The 16,993-nt window shown below is 36.8% G+C and overlaps 1 protein-coding gene across 2 annotated transcripts in view; it reads left to right on the top strand.

Annotated features, from left to right (window-relative positions):
* BLNK (B cell linker) overlaps positions 1-16,993 on the top strand; it is a 43,819-nt gene that overhangs the window by 17,640 nt on the left and 9,186 nt on the right. Inside the window, exons 3-18 of one of the 2 annotated variants that reach the window (XM_042863066.1) lie at positions 3,524-3,580; positions 5,804-5,853; positions 6,346-6,386; positions 6,999-7,152; positions 8,323-8,486; positions 8,911-8,989; positions 9,732-9,815; positions 11,181-11,206; positions 11,754-11,782; positions 12,071-12,166; positions 12,932-12,974; positions 13,929-13,956; positions 14,262-14,334; positions 14,696-14,726; positions 16,106-16,148; positions 16,688-16,766. In XM_042863066.1, coding sequence (XP_042719000.1) covers positions 3,524-3,580; positions 5,804-5,853; positions 6,346-6,386; positions 6,999-7,152; positions 8,323-8,486; positions 8,911-8,989; positions 9,732-9,815; positions 11,181-11,206; positions 11,754-11,782; positions 12,071-12,166; positions 12,932-12,974; positions 13,929-13,956; positions 14,262-14,334; positions 14,696-14,726; positions 16,106-16,148; positions 16,688-16,766 — 1,077 coding nt within the window. The remainder of the gene's footprint in view (positions 1-3,523; positions 3,581-5,803; positions 5,854-6,345; positions 6,387-6,998; positions 7,153-8,322; positions 8,487-8,910; positions 8,990-9,731; positions 9,816-11,180; positions 11,207-11,753; positions 11,783-12,070; positions 12,167-12,931; positions 12,975-13,928; positions 13,957-14,261; positions 14,335-14,695; positions 14,727-16,105; positions 16,149-16,687; positions 16,767-16,993) is intronic. The other variant, XM_042863067.1, reaches the window with a different exon arrangement.

The following is a 16,993-nucleotide window of genomic DNA, read 5'->3' as shown; positions in this document are numbered from 1 at the left end:
TAAATTACCTAACATCCTTATCTCAGTAGGAAGTGCTAAACGGCATAAATACTGATGTCATGTAAACAGAAGTATCATAAAATATACTTGTCTTATATGTAGAAATTCCAGTAATTCTGCATCCTTGTCAGATGAATACCCCATTCACTGTTTCCAGTCAAACATCTATTTAAGCTGTTTAGCACACTTAATGCAAAACTCATTTGCACTGAACTTCCACTTTAATGTGATTTCCTCATTCAGATGTCTTTATTCACATGAGCCATTGAGTACTAAGGACTTCTAAAAGTTTATTAGTACATAGTATCTACAGTGCTCCAGGATGATCACATTAAATTCTAGACATGCAGTTCTCATACATAAAAGACAGGTATAAATATTTCTTAAAGCTGTTCTTAGAGTGATCATGATAGTTCAGTTTGAGGAGGAGAACAAACATGATTTTAACAATTTTAGATATATATGAGGCAGTTGGGATTAGCCCAGTTTGGCTGTGCAAGAGCTCTGGAAAGCTGTTGGTGTCTATGGGGCATCTGCTCTCCTAAGCAGAGGAGGTGGGATGTGCTTCCAAGAGCAGCACGCAGTCCCCCAACAGAAACCTTAGGTTGCAAGCCTCCTTAAGGCCTCTAACTCAGCTCTGCCTCTGTCCACAGGCATGCTCTGATTGTTACTCTAGATATATCAGTAAGATTCTTGAGACATCTTTCCCTCTCATTACTTATCCTCTTTTGTTCATTTCAATCACTGTCATGCGGTGTGAATTCTTGATTGTCTTTAGCTGCCTGGACACAAATTCTGCTGTTCATCAGTACTTCTGACTATACGTCCTTCTCCTTTTACTCTCAGGGAAGGACAAGGGAAAAATAACAAGAACAAATGTAGCTGAAGCTGGGAAGGTCAGAGGTGCCATTGTTAAATGCCAGATACAAGGTAGCTGGCATAATGCTACAATTCTTTGATTCTCTCAAGATTAAAAAAAAAAAAAATCCATGAAAGGAGCAGACTTAAAAACTCTTAATGTATGACTGCAGCACAAAGCTCAGATTCCACATCTTCCAGCTGTGAGAATACAAATTAAGACTTATACATATATATATATATATATAAAATAATCTTCTTGAATCCTCTACACTGCATCTGAGTCCTATTAATCCCATCTGCAATTATGAAATTCAAAACTTACTATAAAAAAGAATCTCACATTTGCACATGACTTAAGAACTCAAATCTTTAACCCAGTGCATAATGAGACTTAGAATAAAGCCATGATTTGATAACACTGATAAGGGTATGTATAAAGAGACACCAAGCTTTGCAGAACAAAAATTGGCTGTGTTCCTCCTCTGTGCCCTTTGGGGGATTTCTTAGTTTTAATAGATGATTTTTCTATTAAAAATAAATAAATAAAAGCTGTGGCCATCCAGTTTATCACTTCCTCTATGTCAATTATATGATTTTTTTCATTACATGTCAAAGACACAAATGTGACTGAAGCGGGAAAAATAGTATTAAAAACTGCTTTAAAAATGCAGATTTGGACTTTGTCTATGAACTGGAAAAACATAAATTGCTTTGGCTCAAGTTCAAACCTTAGTAGTGGAGAAAACTTGGAAGAAGTCAAGCACTGTACTTAGTTATTGCAAACTCAAAGCTGCCATTGGCAACACATACACTGTAAGTCTTTGCTTTTGAATTGGGAAGAACAAGTAGTCTTGAAAGCTGACTAATTTATTAACGACATTTGTTGAGACACTTCTGAAATCTCAGTTGACTCTTGGTGGAGAGAGGTAATAGAAGTTCCTGCGTCAAAATTCTCATGCTGCAATCTAGTTTGGCTCTAAAATGCAGGGGAACAGGAGTCCACCTGTCTACCATGGATGTCTACCATCCACGCTGCTTAAAGTTTTGTGGGAAGCTGCCTGAACAGATGTGGTAACAAGGAAAAAAAAACTGCAGATAATTCCTTCATTGCTTAGAAGGTCCTGTTGTTTATTCCCCAGTCAAACTTGAAGTGTTCTGACAGCAGCAATACAAATATTGCTCACAGGCCGCCATTCACTTGCTTGCCCTGTTTACGATACTGGAGCCCCAGCTGCTGAGTAGATCATGATGTCAAAGAGGATTACTATGTTCAAGCTGAAGAAGAAGCAATAGGTTTTAGCCAAAGTTGAATAAAGAATGGGGCACGTGGCAATACAATTTTTGTAAGTTCTAGCTGGAATAAAACCCTATGAAGCGGGTAGGCTCTGTGCTAACAGCAGGAGAAGTAAAGGGCTCTTGTAAATGAGCAGTCTGTAGTCACTTCTTATTAGCAGGGGGAGTGAGCAAATACACCAGTGAGTAATTAAGTCTAAAGGAGAATTTAGTCCTTTACATAAAGCGCTACTGCTATGTATATTTTGTTGCTTTTCTGATTGTAGTTTGTAAGAAAGTGTTGTTGGAGCAAAAAAACCCCAAACTTTTACTACAGACAACTTTTAAATTCTTCATGTAATACAGGGAAACACAAAATGTGTGATTAACTTGAAGCATGTTTAAATATTACTTGCCATTCCCAGAGGATTCCTTACATGAGTAAAATTAAGCATGTGCCTATATGCTTTGCTGGATCGATCTTGGCATGCTGCAAAGGGCAAATCTCAGAATACATTTTGCTCTCAAAATAATTTATTTGCTAAAAATCAGTGTGCAGTGCAATCTGCTTTTGTGTGAGTAGCATTCAGACCCAATTAAATGAAATGCCTCAAATGCTATCCAGTTATTTGTTGAAGTTAATGTAGTAATATAGTAAGATGTTACATTGGTTTTAAAACATCCATTAACATACTGTCAAAAATGCAATTGGATTTTAAGGAGATCTTTGGAAATGAAATTTTTCATATGTATTTCAAATTCTGTAGATGATAATTTATTTCCCTAAAATTCAATAGAAAATACGGGCCCTATTATGCTCTATGGAAACTTGAATTAATTGTTTTCTATTAAAGCCTGCACAGAGATGGTCTACCATCTGTAACTGAAGTGCAGACCTGGGTACCACCAGAATATTTCATTTGGAAATTGCGTTTACTATAACTTGTTATTACTGTTACAAGATACGTTAGGAAATCGTCCTCTTTTTTAAAAATGTATTTTCACGTGGATGGCTTTTGGTTCTCTCAGTCCTTTGTTAAATTCAGAGGAACAGGACAGAGTGAGTCAATTGCTGCTCTGCAAGCATTTGTGTATAAATGCATCAGTATCTGAAATAGGAAGGTGTCAGCTCCTTGGCGTAGGGATTCTCTTCTCAGCTTGCACTGTGGTTTGCTCAGTGGGTGAAATGATGGCTCACATGAAGCAAAGCTCCAGTTGGCTTCAAAGGAAATCTAGGTTTCAGTTCTGGCACTTAATAATCCGTTCTGGTTTGATGGGAATAATCTAAATGGATATGAGTTTGAAATGATTCTAACACGTACAGATGTGGCTGTGAACTACCTCAGCGTTGTGACAGAAACATGATTTCTTCTCTTCTATTGACATTCAGGTTCCAAAATGAACAAGTGGCCTTAATTTGCAAAACTGGGAAAGATACTTGGGATCGGTATGCTAATTCAGATCTGCACAATGGCATGTTAGGTTGCTGAGACACAGCTCTGTTCTGTGCTTTGTATGCTTTTGTTGTAACATATTTACATTTTCTGTCAGGGTCATTGCCAGGATTTGCAGGGCCTGGGACACAATGCTGAAGTTTTTGCTTAGCAGTTTGAAAATATATGATGTGGCTTAGGCCACATGCTTCACGCTGTGGCCCAGAGAGCCTCTTACTTGCTTTAGTTCCATTATTTTTCAAGCATCCACTGTCTCTGAACAACTCAGGATAGACACATCACTAGTATTTGACTAGATTTTGATCTGCCCTCTTGAAGACTCAAGATCTGCCCTGGCAGTGGCCCTGGATTTTTCATTCTAACACGCCTGTGCTAACCTGGACAAACACAGCAGCTGTGCTGTTGAGAATGCTTTCTCCTAGACTGTTTGTACACTAAGTTTATTTGTGCTATGGGAAGCTAAAGACTAGAAGGAAGAAGAGGTCTTTAAATAGTTTAGTAATGAGCAAAAATGGATAAATACTCTGAAATAATGTGCTGGGATCCTATATATATATTATTGTTATTATATATATATTATATTTTTATATATATTATATATATTATATATATTATATTATTATTAATATTATATTATATATATAATATGTAGACTATCTATACACATATATATCCATTATAAATATAAATATAATGGATATATATGTGTATATATATATACATTTTAATTATATTTTTATTATACACATATATATACACTATATATAATAAATATAATATATAAATATATTATATATATTATATAATATATGAATATTATATATATAATATGAATATATATGAATATATATATATATGACTATAACATATTTATTAATTTTTTTTTAGCTTTAGTAGTGACTATACCATTCACTCATTGATTCATACATGAGCATTTTTTGTGACCATCTGAGCATCCAAGTCTCACAAATTCAACACAACAGCCAAAACTCTTCTGATAAAAGATAGTAAGAGTTTTGTACGCGGATGCATTAGTGCTGGTGTGCCACCACCCCAAGTTAATGTGGTCATCTGGTCATTGACACCTAGGCACCATGCTTGAGACTTAAATATTGACTGTTAAATCTCTCAGTAAAGTAAAATTTATAGACATTGCATTGCTCAGAGGTCAGAAGAAAACATTAAGTTCTTTACGGAGGTTGGTGATTTGTAAATTTGTCTGGTTTTGCATATGTGTAACATCAAAGAAATTCCTTGTTGGGGTGTGATTAAAGAACAATTAAAGCCACTGAGGAAGATGTAGTAATATGGTGAGGTCTCATCAGGGAAGCTGTCTGTGTTCAGAAATCTCTGTGAAGAGTTATTTTAATGTAAATTGTATTGTTTTACTCTGCTACAAAAAGCAGAGTTGTTTTTGCTTTAGATAAATCAGTCTGACCTCTAACGTCATACCTGCATCATCTATTTTGATTGTGAACAAGAATTCTTTTTTTATTTATTTATTTTAGGGTAATGCTAGAACACTAATGAAATAATTGGTATACAGACTATGTAATCTGGTTTCTTCTCTGGGCGGCTGCAATTGAGCAAACACAAATAGACATCTATACATATGTATAGCCACAAAAATCCTTTCAGCACTTCTACAAACTATATTTTGAGTCCCTTGATACTGCAAATACCATTGTAATAGTATTTACCTAAACAGGAGCATAACACCATAATGTAATAGCAAGTGGAAACAGAATCGGATTCTGGCCCTGAGAGATCTGGTATATGTTTTAAAACCAGTCAGAAAATAAAGTTCATGCACAGTGGTATTTATAGAACATAGCTGAAGAGTAATCACCACTTTCTTATGCCTTAGTCTTAGGAAACTGTGAGCTTAAACAGATTTTGATCTCAAGATAGGTGTCGAATGCATGCACATCTTTGTTATCAGTTTCTGCCTGGAAATGGAGAGGATTGTGAGTGGTCAAGGAAGCTGTTCTTTTAAAACATGTTCTTAGGAAAAGAATCTCAGATTAGATTCTAATTTCTTATCTGTTTCTAGCTTCTCAAAGCATTCTCCTGTAGCTGTTTGCTAAGCATCTCTGACAATAATCTGTATTTCTGCAGGTATCTTTTGTTACTGGCTTTCTTTGTGTGCCTGGCTAATATTTCTTTCTAGTGAATATTGCTTATTAGATCTTAACTTCAATTATTATCATTTACAGGCTAAAAAAAAAACCTCCTCCAAGACTACCACAAAGGGATTATGCTTCAGGTAAGTCTGGATTACTGGGAATTTAAACTGCATGTCTGTGTATACTTGGTACCTATATACCTAACAGCATCTCAGTTATACATTTCCAGCATACTGTTACCAATAGCCCTGAAAGTAGCTCACACATAAAATGAGAGACAAGAAAGGCATGAGAAGTTTTCCCAATATGAGTTAAAAGTAACAAGCTCTTTGAAAATTGGCATTTATCAGGTTTCTACATGTAGGCTGCTCTATAGAGAGAAGAGAATTCAGAACCAGTTTGTCTCTAACAGAAACAGTAATGTAAAAGTAAATGGGGGGAAAACTAACTAACAGCAGAATTTCTTGGTACTATTAATGTGATACATGAACCATTTAAGAAAATGTCACTTCTTTTTTTAATTGAATATGTAGGTTTTGGGTTGGTTTTTTTTTTTTTTTTTCTATCTATGCTTAAGATAAACATTTATGTTCACTATTCCACCTCCTTAAGTAACTCTATGCTTGGTTTAGAACATGCAGACAATGAAGAGGAACAATGGTCAGATGACTTTGTAAGTACATCTCTTGGGGTAGTGTAGGAGGTTACTGTAGCTACAAGTTCAGCACAAGCAATAATAAATATTTAGTTTTGAGTCATCTGATTCTGGTTTAACTTACACAAGATAACCTTTCAGTAGTGTTATTACATCTGCATTATTTATTCTCTTGGCTACCTTAGTTTTTTTCATGTTCAACTTAGTTACATGTGAGAAATGCTGTCAGGGATAGCTATGAACTAATGAACGAATATTGTTAATGCGACTGACTTCTCAAACTGAACAATTTTGAAACCAGGATCTTGTACTCTAAAGAGGACTTTTCTTTCTAAAAATGAGATTTTTATGATAAAATTTTAGAGTGTGTTAGAATGCAGCAAGTCATGGTCCTGTGCCACATAAAGTAATTGCCATACCATACAAGTGTCACCCTGAGGTGACCTATCTCCTTCCTGAGAGGGGGAACAGGCTGAAATGCCTACTTGTTTAGAGAGGATAACTTGACCTTTCAGGGATGTGTTCTCATAATTTAGTTAATTGCACTCCTGCAAGGATATTTGTGTCATATTCCGCTATGAAGTGGTAAGTGTGTTACGAAGTGAGAAATAGGAAGTTCTGTCTTTCTAGGACAGTGATTATGAAAATCCAGATGGTCACTCTGACTCTGAGATGTATGTGGTCCCCAGTGAGGAGAATCCTGATGACAGCTATGAACCACCTCCAAGTGAACAGGAAAAAAAGATTCCCTCCTCATTCCCTATTTCTAGAGGTGAATATGCAGGTAGGTATGGAAAAGTTGGCTACATCAGCTTGATAATTGCTTATTTACTAGTACAAAGAGAGAAGTAGCTTCAAGTGGGCCACCCTATACTTTCAGTAGAAGTTTGCTTTTAATTCTGACAATCAGATCTTGAGCTTTCAGATGATATGATTTCTTATTACAGCATGAAACAGGTTAGTACTGCTGCTAGAAATGCTTAGAGTTGTAATATAACATCCTAGAGAATTCGGTAAGCATCTAATAACCACAGAACTCAAGCAAAAGTATGAGAAATGTCACCAAGTTAACTCCTTGCTCCTTTGCATTTTTAGTGTGAGAGTTCATTTTGAAGATTAAAAACATAAGACTTAACCTGAGACCATACTTAATCCTTATCGCAGTCATTCCAAAATCAGTTTAAGAAAAAAAAAAGCAGCCCAAATATTCATTCTGTATTTTCCTTCAAGATTATTACTGAGGATAAATATCTTGAAAAAACAGGATGAAGCAAAGTTTAACTTAAACCAATCTATCATAAAAGCTTTCGTTCTTTGTACTTGGATTTTTTTTCATAAGCAGGTGGCACAGACATGAATGAAAGTGACCTTTTTTTAGGCAGATTTGGACCATTAGGAAAAGAAGCATCAGCATGATGGCTGCTGTTCAGACTGCTATTGGATACAGAAAAATGACCAAAGTTCTGTAATGCCACATATGGACTTCCAGAAGCTCATAAACAATCCACCTTCATATTCTTTGTGTAGGAGAGATTTCTAAAATGACACTGTAGATGACCTGGCATAATTTGTTTCAGTCCTACCCTTTGCTCTCTTATTTCCTGTATGTCAGATAAGTTCTTTTGCACTTTTTTTCACTAGCTGGCACAGGATATGCTAACTAATAAACCATAACGCCTGGCCACCACTTTTTCCCCAAGAGTTAAGCAGTTGTTTGTACAACAGTCAATGTCTAGGAAGACTGCAACCTGCTCTGGAGCACTGGATCGCTACCCAGAGGAATAAATGGGACCACTTGGCACATGGATCTCACTGTCAGGACCTGCAGACACTCAGGTCTGCCTTTTTCCCTAGTTGCAACCACAGTACAGACTTATTTGCATAGGTAGCAAAATACTGTCTAGAGGCTAATGAGCAATTTTGACTAAAATTATTTTTCTTCCATATTTAAAAGACAATCGCAACAGCCACCATCAGCTTCCTCCCATCAACAAACCTCTTCCAAGCACACCCAGTTCAGCCTTGCCCAGACCAAAGAAACCATCCAAGCCATCCCTGCCATCTCCTGCTGCAAAACCAAAATTACCACCGAAGCCAAGGGAGTGCAGTGATGATGAGGTAACATTTATGTGTACGTGTGCACAAACATATTCTGACAGTTTAAATGACCGACCCTAGTAGACTACATTGCAATGCCAAAAGCTGGTGTCCTTATTAGCCTCTGTGGTACAAAATATTTCATACATCACAAACAGTGATCTGTAAGTGCCATGCAGGTTATTAGTGGATAACTGTCCACAAGTTGCAGGCAATGAGGGGAGAGGATAACCTCAAACCACTACTCTGGGACCAAAGGGAAGCGAGGGCTTTATCAACCAGTCCAGAACTGGGATTGTTTGCTAAAGGGTTTTCAGTCTTGGGAATCCTATCCGTAAATAATGATAGCAGCAGTCACTGTGTAATAGCAGATGCTGTGAGCAACAGTTCACTGATGTAATGGAGGTTTAACTGGTAGACTTTTTTTGTCCTGTGTTTCTTATAGGATAATTACATTGTGCCAGTCGACAATGATGATAACTATATTGAACCCACAGAAAGCAGCACACCGCTACCTGTAAAACGTGAGTTTTAGACGTTTAAGCTAATTGTTTATTACTTTGTTAGAAACAACGGTGGGGGGGGAAAAAATGAATCACATTTATGGTTGTTTCTAGCATTCAGGGAGTGGAGGTGCAGCTGTTAAAGAACTTGCAAAGAGGCAGTTGGTTCCTTTGGCCTGTGATAAGGCGCAGAACTTGTGTATAGTTCTTGCTCTCTCACTCAGTGAGTTCAAAGTCCATCCCTGGTACAATCAGGAAGCTTTTCATGGTGTGTGATCTCTCTCCTTAACCAAGGGAGCCACAGCATTAAAATTCTGTCAGCTGAAGTGCCAAGGGAAACGAGAACAAGCCTTTTTAGATCTGCAGTAAATAAAGACACTTCGATTAATTTTCTACTTCTGTATTTTAAGTATATTTAGCTGGAGAGTTAAATTATCACAGTCCAAAGGTGAAAGTAAACAGAAGAGTGCTTAATTCTGCTCTCTGACATAAATGGTAGTATCAAACCTATTTATCAAGGCATGAATACTGAGCGATGTTTCCCTTTTAAAATGAGAACTGTATCCTGCCTCAGTTAATTTGTTCAGGGCCATCATTCGCACCTGCTTAGTGTTTGTTCTTATTGTAATAGTAACTTATTTCTAAATTACGTATGTATATGTGTATCTTTACACATACACATGGGTATCTTTATATATGTGTATATATATATATATATATGACACACAAGTATGTGTATATATAATGTAAATTATATTTTCAGCTCCTGTGAACAGATTTATGAAGCCACCCACAAAATCAGCTCTCCCTACTCCTACAAAGCTCTCTCTTGCTTCTGACATGCAAGGTATGTGGAGTTTGTATTGGTGTTGAAACAAAATAACCAAAGGCTGAGAAATATTAAGTTATGATTGATGTATTTCCAACAGAAACCATATAACACACATCAAAAATTAAAAAAAAAATAAAAATAAAAATTCCCTTTCTATTTTTCAGTGCTCCACCATTTGTTTTGCCTGGGTTAGATGGTAAATCTGCTTTAAGCACGAATAAAACTAGAACAAGTCATTTGCCCCAACCTAAATTATTCTTAGACTTCTGGTCTAAAGGAACACAAATTGATCAATACGGCAAAAACAGTTATAGGATTTGGAATGCTATTAATCTCATTTCACCAGAGGAAACAAGATTCAATATTTTAAAATCACATCAAGATTCAATATGAGAAAAATTCTGTGTAGGCTGATGTGTTGTGTGCCCTGTGATTACAATGTTCCTGTCTAAGTTCTGTAAAGAGCAATTTACTTGGAAAAAGGGGAAAAAAGAAGCAAATTTAAGAATCATGTTTGCTTTTGTAAGTGTGTGCATGCTTGCTTAGCTATGCTCACTGAAGTTGTTTTGTATCCTTGAATATGTCAGTAATTGCTTGGCATCGAACAGAATGCATTCAAGTCGTAAACTATAAAAGTTTCTTACAAATGACCTGAGGATTTGTGGCATGCTTCTTAGACATTTTAAATGCTATTTTCTATGTTAGACTTTCTATAAATCAGTGTTAAGCAACAGCCAACTGCAGACAGATGTTTCTAAAAAAAAAATAAAACATCTCCCCCTGGTGGGAACATGGATACTTTTCAGAGCAATAAAAGCAATGAGGATTGACATAAAACTGAATTTCCATTGAATAATGGGGCATAAGTAAGGACAATGATGATTTTCTTTTAGTACCTGTGAATTACAATACTTCTGTAGGATGGAGCTCAAGGATGGACATGCAACAGAAATGAATGTCTGGATTTCATGATTTACCTGATCTCTTCCTCCCTGAGTCAGGGAAAGGCTAAACTCTATCACAGGTGTGATAACACACCTTTCCAAACTATCTCAGGCTTGCAAGAAATGGGATTTGTCTTGCTTTTTGAGAGGCTGGGGTGGGGGGGATTTAGTAAGGGTGGAGAAAAGGCTCTTTTATACAGTGACTGTTTATCCCACTTTCTGGGACTCTTCCTGTAGTTCTCTGTTATTTCAGGAGCAGCAGGGCTGTGGCTGCCTGAGGGTTTAGGAGACAGAACCAGGAGGCAGGGACAAATTCCCCAAGTTACTTTTCCAGACACATCATCAAATAGAGTGATAAAAATTGTTCAGTTTTTCTGGTAACGTGTAGTGTACTTTTGCTAACCAAACGACTTGATTTTTCTTCCCTGTCCTATAGAAGTGTACGAGGTTCCTGAAGAAGAGGTAAGATTTTCCTGTAGTTTGATTCTTGTACCCTGTGGGCAACATGTGGTTGTAGAGCATATGTGCATATAAAATCAGTCTTTGAAAGGGGGAAAATGAGCAAATCTGTTTTCACTTCACACTTTGACGCTTCCTTCACAGAAGTTTGCAAACCAATTCAAAATGTCTGCCAAACAGAATAATTGGGAAGGGGTTGAAATTTCTAGTCCTGTGTGATAGCAATTGGATCTGGGAAGCAGCAGCTTAAGAGAACGCTCTCTACAGAAGCACAGTTGCAGGCGAAGGAGTAATGACAGTTCTGACACAGTAATTTTCTCCCTGCTTGCTGGTTCTGATATGACACATGGCCACACCAGCGTGTTCAGGGCTTGCCAGACTATTGGTGGTGGCTTCCTACTATCCTCAAGCACATCACCAGGCAGAGTTCTACCAGAAGCAACACTACAACATAAAAATAAGATATTGCTATGATAATATAAATATGATCATATAAATGCTTTTGATGAAATCAAAATACAACCAAACAATTGTGTTTTTTCTCTTAAAGGAAGAACTTTCACCACCACCTGTAACCAGGTAATCTCTTACTATGAGTGTCTGTATACTATTTAAAGTTTGTCAGAAAATATATTTTCTCGTCTAGATATGATATGCTTAATAATTCTTTTTAAAATATCTATGCAAAGATTATCATCCATTTCTATGTTAATTTCAATTACCCTAACATAATAAGTAGTATTTCTTTTTATACGTAAGGGTAATTTATAGAATTTTTAAGGGACAGAGCAGGAGAAGGGTGGTCACCTTTTCTATTCACTATTGTTATATGTGATTTTCTTTCCTCAATTCACATTTTACTATTAGGTTCACTAAACCACTTCCTGCTACACGTGTTCAGAATGCAGAGAACTCGCACATGCACAGCATGACCAGAGAGTCACCTAAGCTGGACGCTTCCAGGTAAGTTGACAGCAGTTTATATTAATAACAAATAAGAGTGGAGATAAAATTTTCTAATCTCTACCTATTGTGTAGCATTTGGACAATAAGCAGTAACCAGGATTTGCAAATAGCTACGGATGTTGGGGCAAACTGAGAACAAAAGTTCCTCATCAACTTCTGTACTGAAGCCAGTTTGCCAAATAGGCACTATTTTCTTGAATATTCCCTTAGGAGTCAATGCAGGGGTAAAACATCTCTGCAAATCACTTTCAAGTCCTATTACCAGCTTCTGTGCCCTTGCAAACAAGATGTTTTTGTAGTGGATGTGGTGCAAGATTGCTTGTATAAAGTTGGTAAATCTGTGATTTATATTCCAAGTTTCTAGAGGAAAATTAGTAAGAAAAAAAAAAGTTAAGCATGCAGTCTTTCATTCCTCTGTACCCAGAAATATAGGAAGCTGCTTGGAAAACAAGACATTGTCTCACTCCTAGGCCATCACTCTACCAAGTAGGCCATACGCCCAAGGAAGAGTAGATGTTATGCACAACACTGTTACAATGTTTGGGTCCCCTGAGCATAGCTGCAGGGGAACCAAATTCCAGGACTAGAAGCTCTTCTAGAAGGGTTCCTCTATAGGGCAGAGCATCACAGCTACCATGGTGGTGTATACTTGCAACTATTTTCTTCAAGGCTCCTCTCTAGATCTTGAAATGTATATCTAAGTCAAACAATCAAACAAAACAAATAAAAATCCTACTTAACTTACTGTGTGTATTTTTCCAGGAATATTTTGCCTCTCCCCAGAAATCGCCTTCATACAAAAACAGTGAGTAATGTGCCCATTTAAAGAGTGTGCTAAACTTAATTTTTTTTTCTGTTCTTTCAGTCTTATTATCTGAATTAAATAACAGAAACAAATAACTTTGGATGTTAGATTGATCTAATATTGTAATTGTGGCTATTCTTCTTCTGGATAGAAGAGGTACATTGGACATCTGTGTTGGTCTAAGAAAAAAACTAAAATAGCTTAAAGTCCAAAAAAATAACTTCCTGTACTTTAAAAAAAAAAAAAAAAAAAGGCTAAACTCCAAGAACTTTCAGTAGCAATGGGTTATTTTGCCCAATCTGAAGCAAATTCATTAGTAATAAATGGTATCACTTGAAAATGCCGTCCCCAACGGAATTGCATTCAGGAGGACTGGGAGGACCACACTTCTCCAACCAGAGAATGGATATGTCTGTAACCAACATTAGTGAAAAGCCATTAATCTGGTGGATGAAAATGGAAAAATGAACAACTCGTGCCTCTTTGAATTGTACTTTTCATAGTATGCCTTTAAGGAGTCTCCCCTAAAGGACCGTACCTGGGTGCCAACAGAAAGCATCTACAAAAGAAACTACAAAACGAGTTGGATTGCTTGAGTTCTAGGATGGTGAAAAGTGAGCCTGCTCACTACTGTCAGTTCAGTGCAAAATGTCTGCTGCAAAATTTTAGCCTTCAATTTCAGAAATGAAACATGAACCAAAAGATCTCACTGCAAAATTTGGGGCCAATTTTATCCATACTCTATGAAAGCCTAAGTTTATAACATTCAAAATTAATTGACTTGCTAATTTTTTCAAATACCCTAGAAGAAGCTATGAAAAATATCCTGGCTGCTATATGCTCTCTATACAAATATGTAATTAAAAATTACTACAGATTGCAACCACAGAATTTATGCACTTCCCACTTTATTTAATTGCTTCTTGTCATATCTAACATACTTTTCCATTACAGGACCATGAAGCAAACAATAATGATGAAAGTAAGTATTCTGTACTGTAAACATAGTGATAGGAGCAGGATTTGTTGTCAATATGTCACTGGTGACCTTAGCATACCATGCAATGAAGTGTGTCACTGTAAATGTTATCTGTATCAGCCAGCAACAAGTAAGAAATACTCCTGAACTGTTTTCTAGTACAATCAGAGCGAAAACATGTCAAGAAAATTAAACCATTGGCTATTTTTTTTTCACTTCTAATATGTTAACACTGAAATGTAGTGAGGAAAACCTGCTACTCAGACAGAGCTAATATTGCATACTAAATATTTTGTATCTTTTTCTAGATCATAGCTTCAATAATATACAAGAATCTAAGTTTCATACTGGAACAGCTCCATCTCCATTACCAAGGGCTCTGTGAGTAAAAATAGTGAGAAAACTACTTCTTTAAGGGTAGGGCTAATTAATATTGGCTGTATTGGGAGTCAACTCCTAACCTGGTCTGTGGCAATCATAATTCAGGAACAACTTTTTATTTCAGTTCATGAAGAATACCCTGACTTTAGGGGAAGGGAAGCTATTCTTTCATTATTTCTGGAGGAATGCTGTTTGTATCCCAGTGCCATTGCCTTTCACTGCCTGCTGCTGATGGCGAATGCTGGTTGGCTTGCTTCATTTACCGAAGTACAGAAGCAATAGCATGCACGTGCTTAGTTGCTAAATGAATTCCATGTATCAGCTAAATAACAATGTTTTTTTTTCTCCCTCCAATTTACAGAAAGAAAACTTCTAATGCAGTAAATCCAGCAGTAAGTTGATTTATAATTGCATAATTAAGTGATAACCTTACATGTGATCAAACTTGATTTGATCATGAATTATGATACAACATAAAGGCACAGGAAAAAGTAGAAGGGCACTATGAAAATAAACACATGGGTGCAGTTACATGAACTAAATAGTAGTGAGAAAGCTAAAGCAAAAAAATGTTTAGATTAAATTAATGTTTGGATTTGATACCCTACAATCATAGAATCATTGAGTTTGGAAAAATCAATAAGATCATCCAGCCCAACCACCAGTCAATGCCTGTGAGCAGTCTACATCACATCAGTCAGAGCAATACCTATACTTTTCTTGAACACCTCCAGAGGCGGTGATTCAACACTTCCCTGGACAGCCTGTATCAATGCACTACCATTCTCTTTCCAAGAAGAAACATTTCCTAATATCCAGCCTGAATCTCCACTAGCACAGCTTAAGTCCGTTACCTCTCATCCTATTACTATTATCTGGGAGAAGAGGCTGACCCCACTATGCTACAGCATCCTTTCAGGAAGCTGTAGGAAGTGATAAGTCTCCCCTGAATGTAACAGTACACACATACTGCAAGGACTGAATTAAAATGAGAAATAAGAAGGAATGTGGGCCATTAAGAAACATCTCTGAAATATATAGGCCTACATACAAACCACACGGATTTATTTTAAGAATAAGATAGCTCAAGAAAGACATAGGATATTATCAGAATTAGTCAGTTTTTTTCAAGAAGTATTTCATCTTTATAGAAACATCCCAAAACCTACAGTGGGAGAAAATGAGAGAAACTGTTGAAATTTCCAATTAAATTAAATTGGAAACATGTTTTGAAATTAAGAGTTTGTTATCCTTGATTTAAAATAGGAAGGAGGGAAAAAAATGAATGAGAATGCTGAGAGGGATTTTACTGATGGCTGAACCGGCAGTCTGAGCTTTAGTAAAGAAAGAGGGGTTCAGACATCTGTATGTACAGATTAACAAAGATGAAAATATTCAAATTTTGATTCAAAAGTATTTGGGATGAACTCTTCATTTCTGGACTTGAGATTAGAAGGAACTATAAATTATTCATGGGGATAATAATTTAAAAAGAAGCCTTAAAGCACTCATCTCTGAATTTTTATTCTGTCCATCTATTCATCCCCACAAACTGGGATTCTTTCTAAATCTACTTCACAAAACTCCAAGCTGCATTGCCATACAGCCTGAGGCTCTTCTCAGAATGGCCATGCCCCTCTATCTTGATCCCCACAGGACAACATCAGTTCTAAATGTAAACTAGTTAACAACAACTATAAAAAGATATTTGCTGTATAAGTGATGCAGTGACATGCCACGTAATATTGGAATTCTTTGTGTTTTGTTGCAGAAACCATGCTTGCCTTGCAGAGACACCTTCACTGTAAATGAAGGTAAATTTTCTCTACTACTTTAGAAAAGTTGACGGTATCAAAATTATTTATTTTGCTTTTTAGAAACAAACAACATCACATCCAATTTATCCTCGTTATTTTAGGAGAGGTTGGTTTTAGCAGTTTAGAACTGGATCTGGCCAGCCTTAGTTGAACTGAGTATCATTGTTCTCTAAAAGAAGCCACAATAAAACTTCTGAGGTTACTGGCAGCATAAGGCACAACATAATGCAGCAGCAATGTGCCATATAGTCCTCAAAGTGGAGATGTGGGAAGGGAGGGGAAGCATGAGCACATCATTCTGAGCTCAGCAAGGAGCACCTCATGCAGAGATGGCTTCTGGCAAGAGCCAGTCCCTCACACAGGCAGAAAATATCTGTGCCAGGCAGCAGCACCTCGAGGCGAAAGCTCAGCTGGGCCCGCTGCCTAACACAGGGTAACTGCAGCCCCACTGCTGCACCTCATCTACTGAGACTGCCTTACTTTGGACAATATTTCTAAAGAAATGCTGACTCTGATTTGTCTTTTTCAAACTACAGAGAAACCTACAGCAGCAGAACGACGACGAGGTTCCGGCCTTGAGTTCCCACTTCCACCTCTTCCGAGTGGTACCTCAAAGTAAAAGCCTTTTCCATCATCTTCTGAATATTTCAGTGCACCAACTCCTTTTCGTCAGTCTGAACACAGATGGGGAAAATTCAAAGGAGAGCCTTCTTTTTCTTTAAAACCTTCTTGTTTTTTAAAACTCAAATTTCTTGAAAACTCCCAGCAGCAAAAAAAAAAAAATCAAATGTGGCAAATGCATCAAAACACTGTAACTGCCACCAAAAATGAGGGAAAGCTAT

Source organism: Lagopus leucura, unplaced genomic scaffold, assembly GCF_019238085.1.
Source record: "Lagopus leucura isolate 7727_CA_CO unplaced genomic scaffold, USGS_WTPT01 Super-Scaffold_739, whole genome shotgun sequence".
NCBI classification, from domain to species: Eukaryota; Metazoa; Chordata; class Aves; order Galliformes; family Phasianidae; genus Lagopus; species Lagopus leucura.
Note: the sequence above shows the minus strand (reverse complement) of the source record. Positions and strands in the feature narration are given on the sequence as shown.